The sequence below is a fragment of the Salvelinus fontinalis genome, chromosome 31 (assembly GCF_029448725.1).
Source record: "Salvelinus fontinalis isolate EN_2023a chromosome 31, ASM2944872v1, whole genome shotgun sequence".
In the NCBI taxonomy this organism is placed as follows: domain Eukaryota; kingdom Metazoa; phylum Chordata; class Actinopteri; order Salmoniformes; family Salmonidae; genus Salvelinus; species Salvelinus fontinalis.
The window spans coordinates 46,841,439-46,857,721 of record NC_074695.1 but is presented as its reverse complement, the minus strand read 5'-3'; the positions used below and the strand labels follow the sequence as shown (position 1 = coordinate 46,857,721).

Sequence of the window (16,283 nt, the reverse complement as noted above, 5' to 3'; positions counted from 1 at the left end):
GATGGAGCACTCTCTCTCTCTCTCAAAGAACATCTCTCACCGCCTCGTCTGTCTGTCTCTTCTAGTCAGCTCCCTCTTCCCGGCTGCTACAGGCTTCTTTCTATGTGTTCCTGTTTTTACATATGAATCTTTCCCAATTAGCTGGCAGTGAGTGACTGAGGGGGATCAGCGTGGAGTGGATTAGATAGATGCTATCAGGATCAGTAGCTAACACTCCCGACAGGAACAACACATCTTAAAGGAGAAGGCTCTGAATGGAGATGTTAACCGGTACCGTGTTGCTGTACTGAACACTGAAGTGAATAGGCCCAGCTTTTCACTTCAATTTGCACATCCATAGGATTTAAATCACAGGACAGGTGAATGCAATGTGGAGGCCAGCTGGAATTGTTTTTACCAGTCCCTGTAACTTTTATATCAGTGCAGATGAAGGAAAGTAGACAATGAGCGGAGACTTCGTTACAGACTTGAGATTCACCCCAAGTAATACCAGTGTTATGACTCACTGTGTTGGTTTGTCCCAGGTGGTGGTGGAGGGGGCCACCAGGACAGCGGTGATGGCTCACCCTGCAGCGGTGAGGGGGGACAGGATACTGCTCACTACCAGAGAGACGGGAACCAACCTCGTAGGCTCCTGCTCCTCTGCCCAGACCGCCTCCATCGCCCTGCTGCACCCAGAGACCTCCGTCAGCTGCCGTCTGAGCTTCACCAGCGACGCCGTCGACTTCTCCGCCCATGACGTCTACCTCACACACATCAGCTTCGACCCCAGCACCGGTAAGACCTGTTCTCGGGCTCAAGGAAGTTGAGGTGGTGAATGTTGGGCAGTATGTTTACTGAATGGTCTTTTCGCCAACCTTCAGTTTACTTGTGCATAATGGATTTGACCTTCACATCATTAATCATCCATTAGACATGCGTGCAGCAGGAGGGATTTACTAAACCCACAGTGGGTCAGCTGCGGTGCGCTGCAGTGCACCAGGGGCTGCTCTGGCAAAGAGGGCAAGGAAGTTCTGTTTACAAGGGAATCATTTACTGGAGGCCATAAACGGTGTTGGGGTGATATATTCAGCAGAATGGGTCTAATTGTTTTGGGGAGTTTGGGGCTCCTCTCCTGCCCCAGCCCATTGCAGGCTTATATTGGGGTGGGGGGGGGGGGGGGGGGGGGGGTGACGACTAATGTATGTGAGATGACTCTGGAGTAGGGTTGGAGGGGAGGGCAAACTGACTAAACACCAGCACAGGTGGGGAAAGATTCTCCCTCCACTATTGCTACATAAGGGATTAGAATTGAGTGGGTTCTAATCATGTTGTAAATGGAATTCTCATGGCTATTGCGTTTGTGCCTTTTTTAAATAATGTTCTAGTGAAGAGGCTTTTAATGGGGGAAATCATGTTTTAAGCATCTGAGACCGTGTGGTTGTGGAAGACCAGCATCGTCGTTAAGAAGTAGATTCTAAGAAGCATCCATAAACACGAACAACTTGAAATAAGACCTATTTTGACGTCACCTTTCTCTTTTAGAAACACCGACACCTATAGTTACCTCTCTACCTCCGCCCTCTCTCCCGCTTTCCCTTCCAGGCTTCTACTCCTGCTCTCTGACCCTGCAGTCTCTGAGTGACCAGCAGACACGGGTGCTGAGCCTGTCCATGACCAGCCTGTTGGTGAGGGCCGGGGTGGAGGGCAGTGCCTTCTCTGGGGAGCAGGTCAGTGCCAGGCTGCCCGTGGAGACAGGCCTGTATTCTGACCAGACAGAGCTGCTGCTCAGCAACCTGCAGCCCGACGCAGAGCTCACTGTCTACGGCCCTACCGCAGCACTCGGCAGCCTGGAGGTATGTCTGTCTGTCAACTTTATTTGAAAGTGCCTTTTGACGTGGGTCTCATACCTTCCAGAAGCTGTTAAAAATGGAAAATGGAAATGAATGATGAGGACAATGAGGGTGGTATAACATTTGGCACTGGATGTCACTTCTCCATAACCCCAGTGTTTCACCCACCATCTACTCCTGCCCGTTAGGTGTCGTCCAGCTCTCCGTCCATCTCAATCCAGGAGAGAGAAGTGTTCCACGGCTTCCCCAGTTACTCTAAGTACACGGTCAGTGTGGTGGACCCCCAGGCTGCAGCCTCAGCCTCCATGTCCATAACCAGCTCATCCACTGGCCAGATCCTCGTCATCCCAGTCACCGTCATCCACGTGACTGATCCCAGCACCACAATGCAAGGTCAGCTAGCCATCTCTGAGTGGAACAAGGTTGACGATATGGTAGATGTGATAACTCTGTGATGGTGCAGAATACAAGATATACTGTAAAAGGGGGATACTTTCAACATCCTAATTATAGCAGTGTTGGGACACTTTCCTTGAAAATATTCAGGTCAGTCATTTTATCTGAGAGCGGTATTATTATAGCATCAGTAGGAAAGCAGCAGACTGCAGTGTGAAGCCTGCATCCTCTGACCAGCCATCCATAAAGCCATTAGTTGTTCATGGGCTTGAGAAATGGAGCACGTTAGGATTTCGCTGAAGTGTCAACTAGCATCACCCCATTTGTCGTTGCAGTATCAGAACATTCAACTGTTAATTATTATTATTTTTTACATTTGTACAAGGTAACGCGCTTCTAATTGTTCAAAAGAAGCACTGAGCAGTGTCATGTCCTAGTCTCACCCGTCCCTTTTGTCCTCTCCAGCTGCTGCTTCCGTGGTTGCCATGGAGGGATCCCATTTCCTGCAGGCCTTCATAGACTCTTACCAGATGATGTTCTTCACCATCTTCGCGCTACTGGCTGGCACCGCCATCATCATCATCGGTGAGTAGCCACGTCCCCAACTAAGATTGTGTTTTTCGCAGGAAACCCGTCGTCACTTTACCTTGTTAGCAGGTCCGCGTGATGACTCAATATAATAAAAAAACCAAGTGGGTTGGATAGTGAATGTTTTGATGTTGATACTGCAAAGCTTCAGGGACCATGAAGACATTTGAGCATTCTAACAGGTAACATTAATGTTCTCTTCCTACCCAGTGTGCCATGCGCTGTTCTCTCAGAGGGACTTAGCGCCTCACCCAGCCTTCATTCAGAGGACACCGTCCCCTTCAGGTAGAGACCTGTCATTGTTTACATTATGTTCCCTTTTAAATAGTGTTGACTTCAGTTTGCCCCTTTCTAATAGGCTTTATACCTCTGCAACACAATCGAATTGAAAGAGGTAACTGCGGTAAATTGACATTTTATTTCAGCTGTGTTTGGCAAAATGTTGTTTTTCTCATTTGCTTAGTAGACATTTGTTGAATAGCTGTTTGGAGACAATGATCAGAGCTGTTTATTGCTCATATACTCTGCTCCGTTGAGGGTGCTTGAGTTTCAGTGCTGTTCCGTTTGTTTAGCTTGCCGTGCCTCACTCCCACCTCTGATTCAGGTTTTGCCTCACCCGTCTCAAACTCCTTCACCAACAACATGACCTCCCCGGACACAAGGAGCAGCCACAAACTACGACTCTTCTCCCCAGACTACAACTCCCGGTAGGGATCCCTACAGTACCTACCCCAGCTTCTGACAACACCCCAGGCCTGAACTCTACATGGGATTGGGCAGTGGTGCCTTTGTCACTCAGAGGAGAATGGCAGAGAATCTTACTGCTTAATTCGGTCATATGTCATATACAGTATTCAAAAGTATGTGAAGTTTGTTTTAAAAAAGGGGCAAACTCATACAAAGTTGCATTTTCATTTAGTCATGCATTGATGTCAATGGGAGACTAAGTGAACGTTTGACTTAAACGGAAGTTATGATTTGCCCCAAAATGTGCACTTCAATTAGGACTGAAAACGGACTTTAAGCAATATGAAGTCAACAGGGCTATCTGTGTGTGTGTGTGTGTGTGTGTGTGTGTGTGTGTGTGTGTGTGTGTGTGTGTGTGTGTGTGTGTGTGTGTGTTCTCAATTGGGTAAAAGTCTGTCCTCTCCTCGACGACTCCTCTCCAACATGACTCGGAAACCGATAAGTGGTCGCCACATGTAGGAGGGTGTAAATTCGTGAACTGAGAAGTTTGATCGTCTCCTTGATACGCTACTTATCTGTTATCTATAAAATGTCTGGCGCAACCAGCAACATTTATTTTTACCACGTAACACATATTTTGGTATTCCTCCTCTGCAAATGTAATTTGCCTTATGATGCGCAAGTGGAGAAGTCTCATTTCATACAAGCACATTTGTTTGCACGTTTCCTGGAGTCCCTTTGACCATTTTCAAAAAGAGGCGAGGAGAGGATGGAGGAAAGGATGCTAGGAGTCGAGCAACACCAATTGAGAATCTCCCGGTGTGTATGTGAAGCAAGGCACAAACCATCCCTGCCCCAACTGCAACAAGATTTGTAGGTCACGGATTGGCCTGATCAGCCATCTCCGGCCCCATGACCAGTCAGACCATGTGTGAATCATGGTGTGTGTTTTTGTGTGTGAAGCATGGTACATTTAAACTAGTTTGCTTTTTTGTTTTTGTACTCTGTTTTCAGTATTTGTAGTTATACCGTGTTATGTTTGATTTCATACCAATACTTAACTGTTGCAGCCTCTTAAAATTAACTAATTTATACTCCCATTTTGCTTTTCACATTTAATAGTTTTGCTTTTCAAAAATGTACTTCTAAGCTTGAAGATATGTGTTGTTGATCAAGAATTGTTGCTTTGAAACTCAGGAATTTGACAAACTACTCTCCTGGATGGCCTAGTTGTCAGCAGCAAGTGATAACGCGAAGATGCTGATTTCAGGTTATGTTTAAATGTTATTTTGGGGGAAATGTAGCATATTGATTTTGTGAAGTATAACCACTGAATCCGTCCATTTTGTTAGTGTGCATATTAATGACATACCACCTATGTTCAAACGCAGGATATGGTCAGTCTGTATGTTCACTTTGAAGACGTTCTTGTTTTGAGACTCGGTTGTATTTAACCATTTTTTAAACGCTTTGGTCAGTACAGTGCTTATTGAGCCTAAAGAAAGGCAGCTCTTCTGTCAATCACCAATGTGAAATAGTTTGGAAATGTGAACCATGTTTCAGTTTTTCATTATATACCGAACCAAAATATAAACGCAACATGCAACAATTTCAAAGATTCTACTGAGTTACAGTTCATGTAAGGAGATCAGTCAATTGAAATGAATTCATTAGGCCCTAATCTATGGATTTCACATGACTGGGAATACAGATATGCTTCTGTCGGTCAAAGATGCCTTACAAAAAATGGGCCTCACAATGGGCTTCAGGATCTCGTCCCGGTGTTTCTGTGCGTTCAAATTGCCATCGATAAAATGCAGCTTATGCCTGCCCATACCATAACCCCACCGCCACCATGGGCACTCTGTCCACAACGTTCACATCAGCAAACCGCTCGCCCACAAGATGCCATACACGTGGTCTGCGGTTGTGAGGCCGGTTGGACGTACTGCCAAATTCTCTAAAACGACGTTGGAAGCAGTTTATGGTAGAGAAATTAACGTTCAATTCTCTGGCAACAGCTCTGGTGGACATTCCTGCAGTCAGCATGCCAATTGCATGCTCCCTCAACTTGAGATATCTTTGGCATTGTGTTGCGTGACAACTGCACATTTTGAAGTGGCCTTTTATTGTCCCCAGCACACGGTGCACCTGTGTAACGATCATGCTGTTTAATCAGCCTCTTGATATGCCACACCTGTCAGGTGGGTGGATTATCTTGGCAAAGGAGAAATGCTCACTAACAGGGATGTAAATAAATTTGTGCACATTTTGAGAAATAAGCTTTTTGTGCATATGGAAAATTTCTGCAATCTTTTTTTTCAGCTCATGAAACATGGGACCAACCACTTTACAGGTTGCGTTTATATATTTGTTCAGTGTACAATCCCTTCAGTATCTTATCATCCGAAGTGAACTAGCAATGTTGTAAATTACCTATGTATTACGAGGCATATGTTCATGTACTGTATGTATGCGCCGAAGGCCTTGAAGCAAGCTCTGATAAGTTATTATTGAGGCCTATTGAGACTGCACTGCAATTTTTTGGAAGAATAATCACTATTTTGGTATTTGGAGAAAGAAAGCTGTGAAACTTTCAAGGTGATTTATGTTGAATGCTTTCAGTCTTAATGTGCAGACAGTGTATTATTCCCCTGCTTTCCTTGTGTTTTAAGCGTCTTGCCTTACTCATCTCACAGCAGTGCTATGCAGCGAAGGGGAAGTACTAGAATTGCCGTCCGGCGTGAGTGTTTGTGAGATCATTGCTGAATAATAAACATTTTACTTTTCAAATGCCGTTGCCTCTATGAATAACCTGTGGTTATGGCTTCCTGTTTCTTGATTGGCACACTGCAGGAAGAACGGAACACACATTCACATTGGAGTGAAAGGGGCGTGTCCTTAGCTGGAACAATCACATTGATTGGAACAGAGCCTACTGTGTATTTAAGGCATCCAACAATTGCAGCACACCATTTCCTAAGCCTCTGTGGTAGTGTCGGGGGGAAATTAATAGCATATCCCTTCCATGTGATACACAAGTTTGTACCCCTTCATATCCCTCCCGTGTTTGAGCCGTAGGAGCAGGTCCTCTGCATCACAGCTAACTGATTTCCCATCTGTCCCTAAGCCCAGTGATGGTGTCACACACCACGCTCCCTCCCTCTGCCCTGCCACAGACAGAGGGGATGTAGGGTGTGTCATCATTCCAGGGTCTCTGGAGATGTGTTAAAGGTCTGAAATCGCTGATCAAACACCTCGTCCACTTGCTTGCGTCAGTGGCCTGGCCTAGTGGGACTCAGTCGGTTGCACATAGCTCATCTGTATGCCTGCTCTGGCACCGCGGATGCCAATAACTGCTCGGCAGCCTTAAGTGGGTGTGGAGAAGTGCATGATGGGAAGCAGGATAAGGTGAGCCAAATTGGCCAGCTGTGGCGCGCCCATGAATGAGTTCTTAAATCTGTGAGATGCTAATGTGTTATTTTAGTTGATAGCGTTACATATACATTGAGCGCTTGAATGTCACAGTCTGTATAGTATGCAGATTAATTAAGGTGCAGGTATACCAATTAAAATGGGAATGGGACTGGAGGAAAAATGTACACAAACACCAGAGATAAGTAAACACACATGCATATACCTCCTCCAATGATTGGGATGTGCATTACTGGTCCTTGGTATTTGACAATATATTTCACTCACTTGTAAACAGATGCTCTAAAGAAAGAGCCTCTGCCCTTGCGTGAATGTTTTGTGGCTGTTTGAAAAGAAAGCCAGTTGCTTAGCTCAGGCCATGGCCAACGCCGTGTGGTTGATGGGTGCATTTTAGTCAGTAAATAGAGGAGAAAATAACACGAGGAATAAAATGCACAAGAATTAAGCTACATACAGGGCTAAGCAGTACCAGATCAATATGCAGAGGTAGATATATATACACGAAGGCAGGGTAAAGCAACTAGGCATAAGGATAGACAATTAGAGTAAGAATAAAAAAAACAGTAGCAGCAGCATATGATGAGTGTGAAAGTGTGTGGGTTTTGTGTGAGAGTGTCAGCGTAGTGTGTGAACACACGCACAATCGTTTTTAGTTATATTGTTTGTATTTCGTTGTATATAACATTTGTGTGACTGTCCTTGTCCATCAGTGTTTTGTTACTTTTTGTGGAACCCAGGAAGATAGCTTTTGCTGAAGCAGCAGCTAATGTCAACGGGGATCCAAATAAAAAATAGACAAAACAGCATAGAGTCAGTGCAGACAGTCCGTGTAACCATTTAATTAACCATTTAGCTTCTATCCCCAATCCATTAGACTGCTATGCCGATACTCCGGTACCGTTTGCCTGACGGTAGCAGAGTGAACAGTCTATGGCTTGGGTGGCTGAAGTCTTTGGCCACTTTTTGGGCCTTCCTCTGTCATCGGCTGACATAGAGGTCCTAGATAGCAGGGAGCTAAGCCCCAGAGATGTACTGGGCCATCCGCACCACCCTCTGTAGCGCTTTGCGGTCGAGGATGGTGCATTTGCCATACCAAGCAGTGATGCAGCCAGTCAAGATGTTCTCGATGGTGCAGCTGTAGAACTTTTTGAGGATCCAAGTAACCATGACAAATCTTCCTGAGGGGGAAGAGGCACTGTCATGTGTGTGGACCATGTCTAAGTCCTTAGTGATGTGGACGCCAAGGAATTTGAAGCTCTCGACCTGCTCCACTACAGCCCCGTTGCTCTGGATGGGGGCGCACTCTCCCCTCTGTCATGTAGTCATTGATCAGCTCCTTGGTCTGACTGATGTTGAGGGAGAGGTTGTTGTTCTGGCACGACACTGCCAAGTCTGTCTCATTGCCGTCGGTGATCAGGCCTACCTCCGCCATGTCGTCAGCAAACTTGATTTTGTACAAGGGTTAATTAAAGTGAGGAGATTGTAATCAAGACCGTTTTTTTTTTTTAAATTACAGACTTGTCATTGTTTGCAGAATAGCACATGCACTGTGCATACTGACATCATACAAGCAGGACTGAGGTCAATCATGCACGCTAAACTAAAGTAGACAGTCAATTTATTTTCCCCCATTTAAGTGTGTGAGAGTTGTCAAAAAACCTACCTGCCAACCTGTCTACCTAAAAGCTGTCTTGGTCACCACATGTGTTCCAGATGGGTTAATGTACTGACGGGAGGAAATCAATGAGACCCTGGGTTGTGAAGGAGACCTGAGAGGAATATCAAGGCTGGCTATCCCCTCTCCCTGAACGATCCGGACCAGAGCAAAGATTTCCTATCGACCACCGTCTGGAAGCCACAGTGGTTATAGATGATGAGAAAGATTATGAGCCAAACGGAAGCCGTTAAGATGTGACATTATCCACAGAGCTCAGTTAGTTTATGGAATACAATAGCTACGGTACGGTATATTACACCTGAGATTGTGTTTGTTTTTGTGAAGTCATGCAGGATGAATGGGCTCCAAGATGAATAGGTTGAAAGTGTATGTGCAATCTCAATCTCCTGTTCCTCTTAAATTCCTACAGCTTTGATTTATAGTGATTTGTGATGAAATACCTGACATACGTAATGCCTTTCATTACATAGGACTTTTCTGAAATGTAGCCCTATAGCCCACCAGAATTCTGTACATGTGATATTTTCTTCAATGGTGTGCCCACTACCCACTCACATCCATCACACAAGTACTGCATGCTGCATGGACTCATATATCTTCATGAAGAATTGGGCTTTGTAGAGCTGAGCACCGGGTACTAGGCTGGCGGAGTTCTTGGCATTCTCTGTCAAAACTCTTTCCACACTGCTTGCTTAATGATAGGGCCTCCTTTTCCATCACAGAGCGGGGTCAATGCTTTGTGAAGCTGAACTCCGAGAGAGCCTCGAAATGGCTTTTCCTCAGCGGAATATATGAGTGGTTTCACACTGGAAATCTACAGGGCGGGCACACGTTTCACTGGCACCAAGCACAGAACTGACCGGTCATCCAGAGGAAGGAAGAAGAGTGCAGAGAGAACCAGAACAATAACAATGTCTTTCAGAGTGCTTTACATCTTGTGGGTGGTGACTTCCCTCATCCACAACTAATGTGTTGTACCCTGGAAGGTGATGCACATTTTTCACTCCTGGTTAGACTATCAAAACTAGCGTCCTGTCCAAAGGGTGTACTGGTACATGAAGTTGCCTCACGCTACAGAAACAGGAGATGAGCTGTTCCAGCTCGCTCAAGCCAAGGCTACTTAGTTATTTATTACTCCTGGTGCCGGAGAGGTGAGAGGTTGATTACCGGCAACTTGGAGCAGAGGGATAGACAGGGAAGCAGCAGACCGCTATGTAAACAACTGAAGGGGATACTTGATGTTGGTGAAGGTTGAATGCTGCGTGTCAGACTGGGTGCTATGTCATTTGACACCGGGGACAAATGCTGGACCCGAAATGGAAGCCACTGGGGTAAGGCATCTGGTAACACACGTCTGGTAGCATCTGCAAGGGCACATAGCTCCGATACCATCACCTGATACCAGCTACTGGTGAATGCTGCACTGCCCATCTGGATACCATGTGTCCGAGCCTGGGTTAACTCCGGCATCAGCAGGCCAGGCCCGCTCACTGCCATGGGGATTAGGGAACTGCAGCAAAAAACCCTTATAGACTACATCTGCACTGGCCTGTCACTCACACTTGGCTTTCTGCTGCATAGCCCTTACTGTCTACTTTTATCAGTGAATAACTAACTTCCTGTACTGTAGTTAGTGTACAATCCTTCCTGGCTCCTTCTGGACGTACAGTGGAAGTGAAGCAATGCCCTCTGGTTTACGAACATAATGTTCGTCCAAATGCAGTGTAACAGCATCCAGGATTACAGCACCTCGCTTGTTCGTTGAAATATTGATCAAAGGGAAAAAGGGTGTGGAGAAAAACAGGACTGAAAAGAGAGATTGGGAAGGGAAATGTGTCTGAACATGGTTGTGTGTTTCTGTAGACTAGCAGGAGCTGTGTGCATCTCTCTCTCTATCACCTCCCCATTGGCTTTGATAACAGAGCCACTAACAGGGAGAAGATGATCACAGCCAGTAGAGTGAATAATGCACTACTCCGGTACCATTCCTCAGTCTCATTTAATGCATAATGCACTTCCAAACCTCTCGAGGATGAAAGTGATATTATGAGATATCATGGAGATGGCTTCTTAAGGCAGGCGACAGGGCGGTGTCGTGGTGAAAGAGCAGAGCTGTCTGTCTGAGGGTTGCTTTCATCTGATGGATTTGTTTTTGTTTTGAGAAATGTTACCTCAAAAACAAGTTTCTCTCTCCATGATGTAGTAGTAATGGTATACACACAGTATGATTCCAAACAGGTTTCTAATGTTTACTGCCAACACTGCCAATCCTCATTTCAGTGTAAATACATGTGATACCCTGTTGGTCAATGAATATGAATAGATCAGCAGACCTGTGCAAACACAGTCACACACACACGCACATCAATTTAAGTCGGAGAATGATCACCTGTCTCATAACCTCTTTTGAGGCCAGTCACGCCACCCATGGACAGCCCTCTCTTTCCCAGTGTCATTTAGCATAGGGAGGCTGCTCCAGGCCCTTGGGGACTGGCTCTGTGGAAAGATGCTACCTGCAGCCACGCATACCAATGTGATGAATCGTTACAGATAAGTCCTTCCTGACACAAGCACTGTCACATGCAATTCCCGCCACACCAGCACAGAGGCCAGTGACACAGTTGCTGTTTTTGTGGAATGTATTTTGGGGACATTCACCATGTGACGGCTCCAATATACTACACATCGGAATTGATCCGTTGTAAATAGATTGACACGGATGTCGCGCTCCTTGCTTAACGAGTACCATTTCCTCCTGATTCGGCTCACACCGAGGCTCGAACACAGGACCATTTCCTTATTAGCCCACGTGGCCGCCCTACTGAAGCATCTTACTGGGCAGCGGCGCAAGTGGCGACACTTCAGGCTGAGGAGTACATTTCACACTTCCTCATGTGCTACACTGGCATTTATGGCCAGTAAACGCTTTTCTAGATGGATTTACTATTGAACAACAAGGTTCCATCACAGAGGCTTAAGAACAACTGACATTGGGGTGGTGGGGGACATTTTGTTACATGGGTTTGGGCCACGCCTGTAATAAAAAAATATGTTAAATGCTCATTTCTAGTGACTTTTGCAAAAAGGATACCGACAAATATTAACTTACAAATGACCAAATTTACAAGGTTAAATTGACATGCAGTGGCCATGTATTGGGCCTTGGCCAGTCATACTGTACTGAATACCAGTGAGACTGTTAATGTGGATATATTCAATTAAACAACCATTTTGTACTCTTTCTCTGCTATTGTATGGTTTCTTTACTAGTATTTTTCTCACTTAAGATAATAATTTTTATTGTCACATACACCAGATAGGTGCAGTGAAATGTGTTGTTTTACAGGGTCAGCCATAGTAGTACACTAAATTAGGGTTAAGGGCCTTGCTCAAGGACACATCGACAGATTTTTCATCTTGACGTCTCACGTCTCAGGTACGTCTCAGGTATTCAAACCAGCACACTTTCGGTTACTGGTCCAACGCTGTATGGTTTGAAACTTAATGTAATATTTTCAACTTATAATACAGTTATTATGCTGTAATAATAACCAGTAACATAACACAGTTAAAAACTGTTTTAATTTCAAAAAGGGTAGTCATAAAAGGTCAAACTGAAATTAATCAATCTCCACTCTACAAAAGTATTATTTTTAAATATCATCATGGCTGCCTCTCTCCTACACAAAGTTAACACATGCAATATACCCTCTAGACGAGGGATGAGCAAAAAAAATTGTGGCCCACTTGACAACAGAGAGAAAAAATTGAAGTTTTAGACCTGCCATATTTTTTTTCGAGGCATTACTGAATTATTCAATGTAACAAATCAAACATTAAACCTCGTAAACAATACATGGTAATTCATGGTAACATTGTAAACAATTAATTTAGACCTGGTGTCTATTTGAAACAGCTGTTTATTTGCTGAAATGTGTGCCGTTGCCCAGCTATTAAAAGGGACAGGCAGCTATTTGAGACTTGCCTGCTTTTACCTGCTTCTAACATCTAATGCCCTATTAGCACAGGACTCGTGTTTACTGAACGTTGGTTATGTAATTATAGCCCCAGAATGTCTGTTATTCCAATGGACAATTCAGGATAAAACATTTCCAGACTGTATTTCTTATATATTTTTTCCAATAAATTATGATGGAAGCCTATACAGGGTTTTTTTCTAGGCGTGAAGATATAAGTCCAGGTGATAACAGACTGCACTGATAACTCGAGCTTTGTTTCTAAACCATACCAAACTATCTTTGGTATATTGTCGTCATAATATTTGAATTGAGTAAGTGTGATCATAATCAGCGGTGACCCGTCATGCAGGGCAGATTTGGCACATTTTTGCAACAACGTAAAAACATATAAATAATTGGTGTTAATAAAGCCTCCATACAAACATGGTCTTTTTTTCCCTTTCTTGAGTAAGGCAGTTGCAAAATGCAGGTTTTTCAGCCTAGCTCAGTGCTTTCTGTGGTGGTGGTGGGACAGCCAGCGGAAAATACGGAGCGTAGGGGTTGGTAATGTTCTCTAGTTGCGCCGTGATTGGCTCAGTGTTCTGTCACTCATCGGGACACGACGTCACTGCCAAATCTAAGGGTAGAGCCTGAAAATTCAAGCCCCTTGGGTGCTGCCATAGTTACATTAATGTGCTCATCCAAGAAGGCTCAAATGACGTCAAATCACTTTATATCTCCAATAGCTTTAATTGGACTGAATATCCAAGCCTCACAGAAGACGGCAAGCATGCTAGCTAGCTACGACGAGAAGCATGGATACACAAGATGCTGCGAGCTCAAGCAAGAGAAAGAACAAGATGGACCAGGACAAGATCCTTGCAACCTCTTTACCTCAGACCCCAATTAAAAATCCACCAGAGAAAAAAGTGAGAGTACATTTCCATGTCTGAACTTTTCTCTGCAATCCAGACCCTGACTACTAAACAAAATATCACATTCTCCAAAGGGTCCATCATAGAGCGGGCTACTGAAGAAACAAAGGAAATGGATAATTTGTCAGAGACTGTCCGTCAGCTTCACACAGTTGTGAGCGAGAACACGAAAAATAAAACGTTCCTTGAGAACAAGCTGAAGATACTGCAATCCCAAAATAATGAGCTGTGTGAGAATGTAGCTGATCATCAAAGATACTCTCGCAGGTGGAATCTGAAAATCCAAGGTGTAAGAGAGGTAGAGGGAGAGGACATTGGGGAAGTAGTCATCAATATCCTGGGAAAGGTTGTTCCGTGCATCAAAGACAAGCTAAGAGACGTGATCGACGTGGTACATCGACTTGGGAAACAAAGATCTGAGCTTCACTATTCACCACTACAGGGACATCATCTGGAAAATGGGCAAGGGGAACAAGTTTCTGGATGGGAAGAAGCTTTGCATCAAAGAGGCTCTGATACCGCAGGATCATACTGCCAGGGAGAAACTTTGGCCGCTTATACAGAAGGCACGACAAGACGGAAAGAAGGCTGGGTTCAAAGGCCTATACATGTTCATCAAAGGAAGAAAGATTGCTGGTTAACTCTGATGACATGAACCACACTTGAACTGTGAGTACTGCCAATAGTACGTTTACTGTACTGAAACGAGTACATTTACCATTCAAACTACAATTTATGAACACTTGCCAAACAAAGAAGGGAAAAAAGGGATTTGTTATACTGTTAACCACCGCTACCTCAACTGAGCGTGGTTTTCCATCGGAGTAACCCTCTCAAGCTTTGCTGTTTGTTTTATTGTTCACATTACTACATCTGTTGTCTAGTTTGTCTCTTTCTTTTTTAATGCATGAGTTTGTTTTCAACTCACTTAATATTGGTAGCCTGAATGCAAAAAGGAAAGCCTTTTTTTATATTGTAAATGCGGTAAAGAAGATTTTGTCCTTCTTTAGGAAACTCATTCATGTGAAAGTGACTTGAAATTTTGGAAGTCACAATGGGGAGACATGGCTTATTTCTGTCATGGATCAAACCATTCTGCTGGTGTTTTGACACTTTTCCACAATTTTAAAGGCGACATTCTAGAATCCACATCTTCACAGGATGGGAGATGGGTCCTAGTAACTGTTAAACTTGACAATGCTATTTTCATCATCTGTAATGTGTATGGATGTTGCGTAATCGTACTGAAGGTAGGTAAGGAGTCAGGCACAGGAGAGCAGAGATGTCAATGTAGCGTCTTTAATAGGCAAGTCCCAAAACGTTACAGGTACAATGTCCATAAACGCCCAAGACAAAATAGAACCCACAGTTATTCACGGAAGGGGGAAAACAATGCTCCTTACTATACTAAACACATGGTACACGTGAATAAACTGAGGAACAAACCTCGACGAGCAACACAAAAATAACCCCGCACAAACCTAAGCGGGGGAGAACAGGGGTAAATATACACACAGAAATTAAAGCAAATGAAAACCAGGTGTGAATGAACCAAAGACAAAACCAACGGAAAAGGAAAAATGGATTGGTGATGGCTAGTAGGCCGGCAACGCCGACCACCGCCCGAACAAGGAGAGGAATCACCGTCGGTGGGAGTCGTGACAGTACCCCCCGGCACGCCGGCCTCGAGGACGACTCGGAGGACGAGGTGCAGGGCGATCTGGATGGAGGCAGTGAAACTCCCTCAGCATCAATGGGTCTAATACGTCCTCCACCGGCACCCAGCATCTCTCCTCCGGGCCGTACCTCTCCCAATCCACGAGGTACTGAAGGCACCTCACCCGACGCCTCGAGTCCAGTACGGACCGAACTGCATACGCCGGGTCCCGCTCGATGTCCAGAGGGGGCGGAGGAACCTCCCGCACCTCAGCTTCTTGACCAGCCACAACCGGCCTGAGGAGCGACACATGAAACGAGGGGTTAATATGGTAATCAAGGGGGAGCTGTAACCTGTAACACACCTCGTTTATTCTCCTCAGGACTTTAAATGGCACAACAAACCGCGGACCCAGCTTCCGGCAGGGCAGGAGGGGCAGGTTTCGGGTCGAGAGCCAGACCCAGTCCCCCGGTGCGAACACAGGGGCCTCACTGCGGTGACGGTCAGCCGCTCGCCTTCTGCAGCCCTTAGGCCCGTTTCAGGTACCCGTGGGCAGCATCCCAGGTCTCCTTTGAGCGCCTCACCCATTCGTCCACCACAGGAGCCTCGGTCTGGCTCGGATGCCACGGTACCAGAACCGGCTGATACCCTAACACACACTGGAAGGGCGATAGGTTAGTAGAGGAGTGGCGGAGTGAGTTCTGGGACATCTCTGCCCATGGAAGGAATGTCGCCCGGTCCTGGCAATACGACCGCAGAAACCTACCCACATCCTGGTTTACTCTCTCCACCTGCCCATTACTCTCGGGGTGAAAACCTGTGGTAAGGCTGACCGAGACCCCCAGACGCTCCATGAACGCCTTCCAAACCCTGGGCGTGAACTGGGGACCCCGATCAGAAACTATGTCCTCAGGCACCCCGTAGTGCTGGAAGACGTGTGTAAACAGGGCCTCCGCGGTCTGTAGGGCCGTAGGGAGACCGGGCAAAGGGAGGAGATGACAGGACTTAGAAAACCGATCCACAATGACCAGGATCGTGGTGTTGCCCTGTGACGGCGGAAGATCAGTCAGGAAGTCCACCGACAGGTGTGACCAAGGACACTGTGGAACGGGAAGG

The 16,283-nt window shown here is 45.5% G+C and overlaps 1 protein-coding gene across 1 annotated transcript in view; it reads left to right on the top strand.

Moving 5' to 3' along the window:
- Window positions 1–6,296, top strand: part of nup210 (nucleoporin 210) — a 51,632-nt gene extending 45,336 nt beyond the window's left edge. Inside the window, exons 34-39 of the mRNA XM_055892973.1 lie at window positions 525–777; window positions 1,585–1,835; window positions 2,021–2,225; window positions 2,694–2,813; window positions 3,027–3,101; window positions 3,421–6,296. Of these exons, the coding sequence (XP_055748948.1) occupies window positions 525–777; window positions 1,585–1,835; window positions 2,021–2,225; window positions 2,694–2,813; window positions 3,027–3,101; window positions 3,421–3,527 (1,011 nt within the window). The 3' untranslated portion in view covers window positions 3,528–6,296. The remainder of the gene's footprint in view (window positions 1–524; window positions 778–1,584; window positions 1,836–2,020; window positions 2,226–2,693; window positions 2,814–3,026; window positions 3,102–3,420) is intronic.
- The last annotated feature ends 9,987 nt before the right edge of the window (window positions 6,297–16,283 follow it).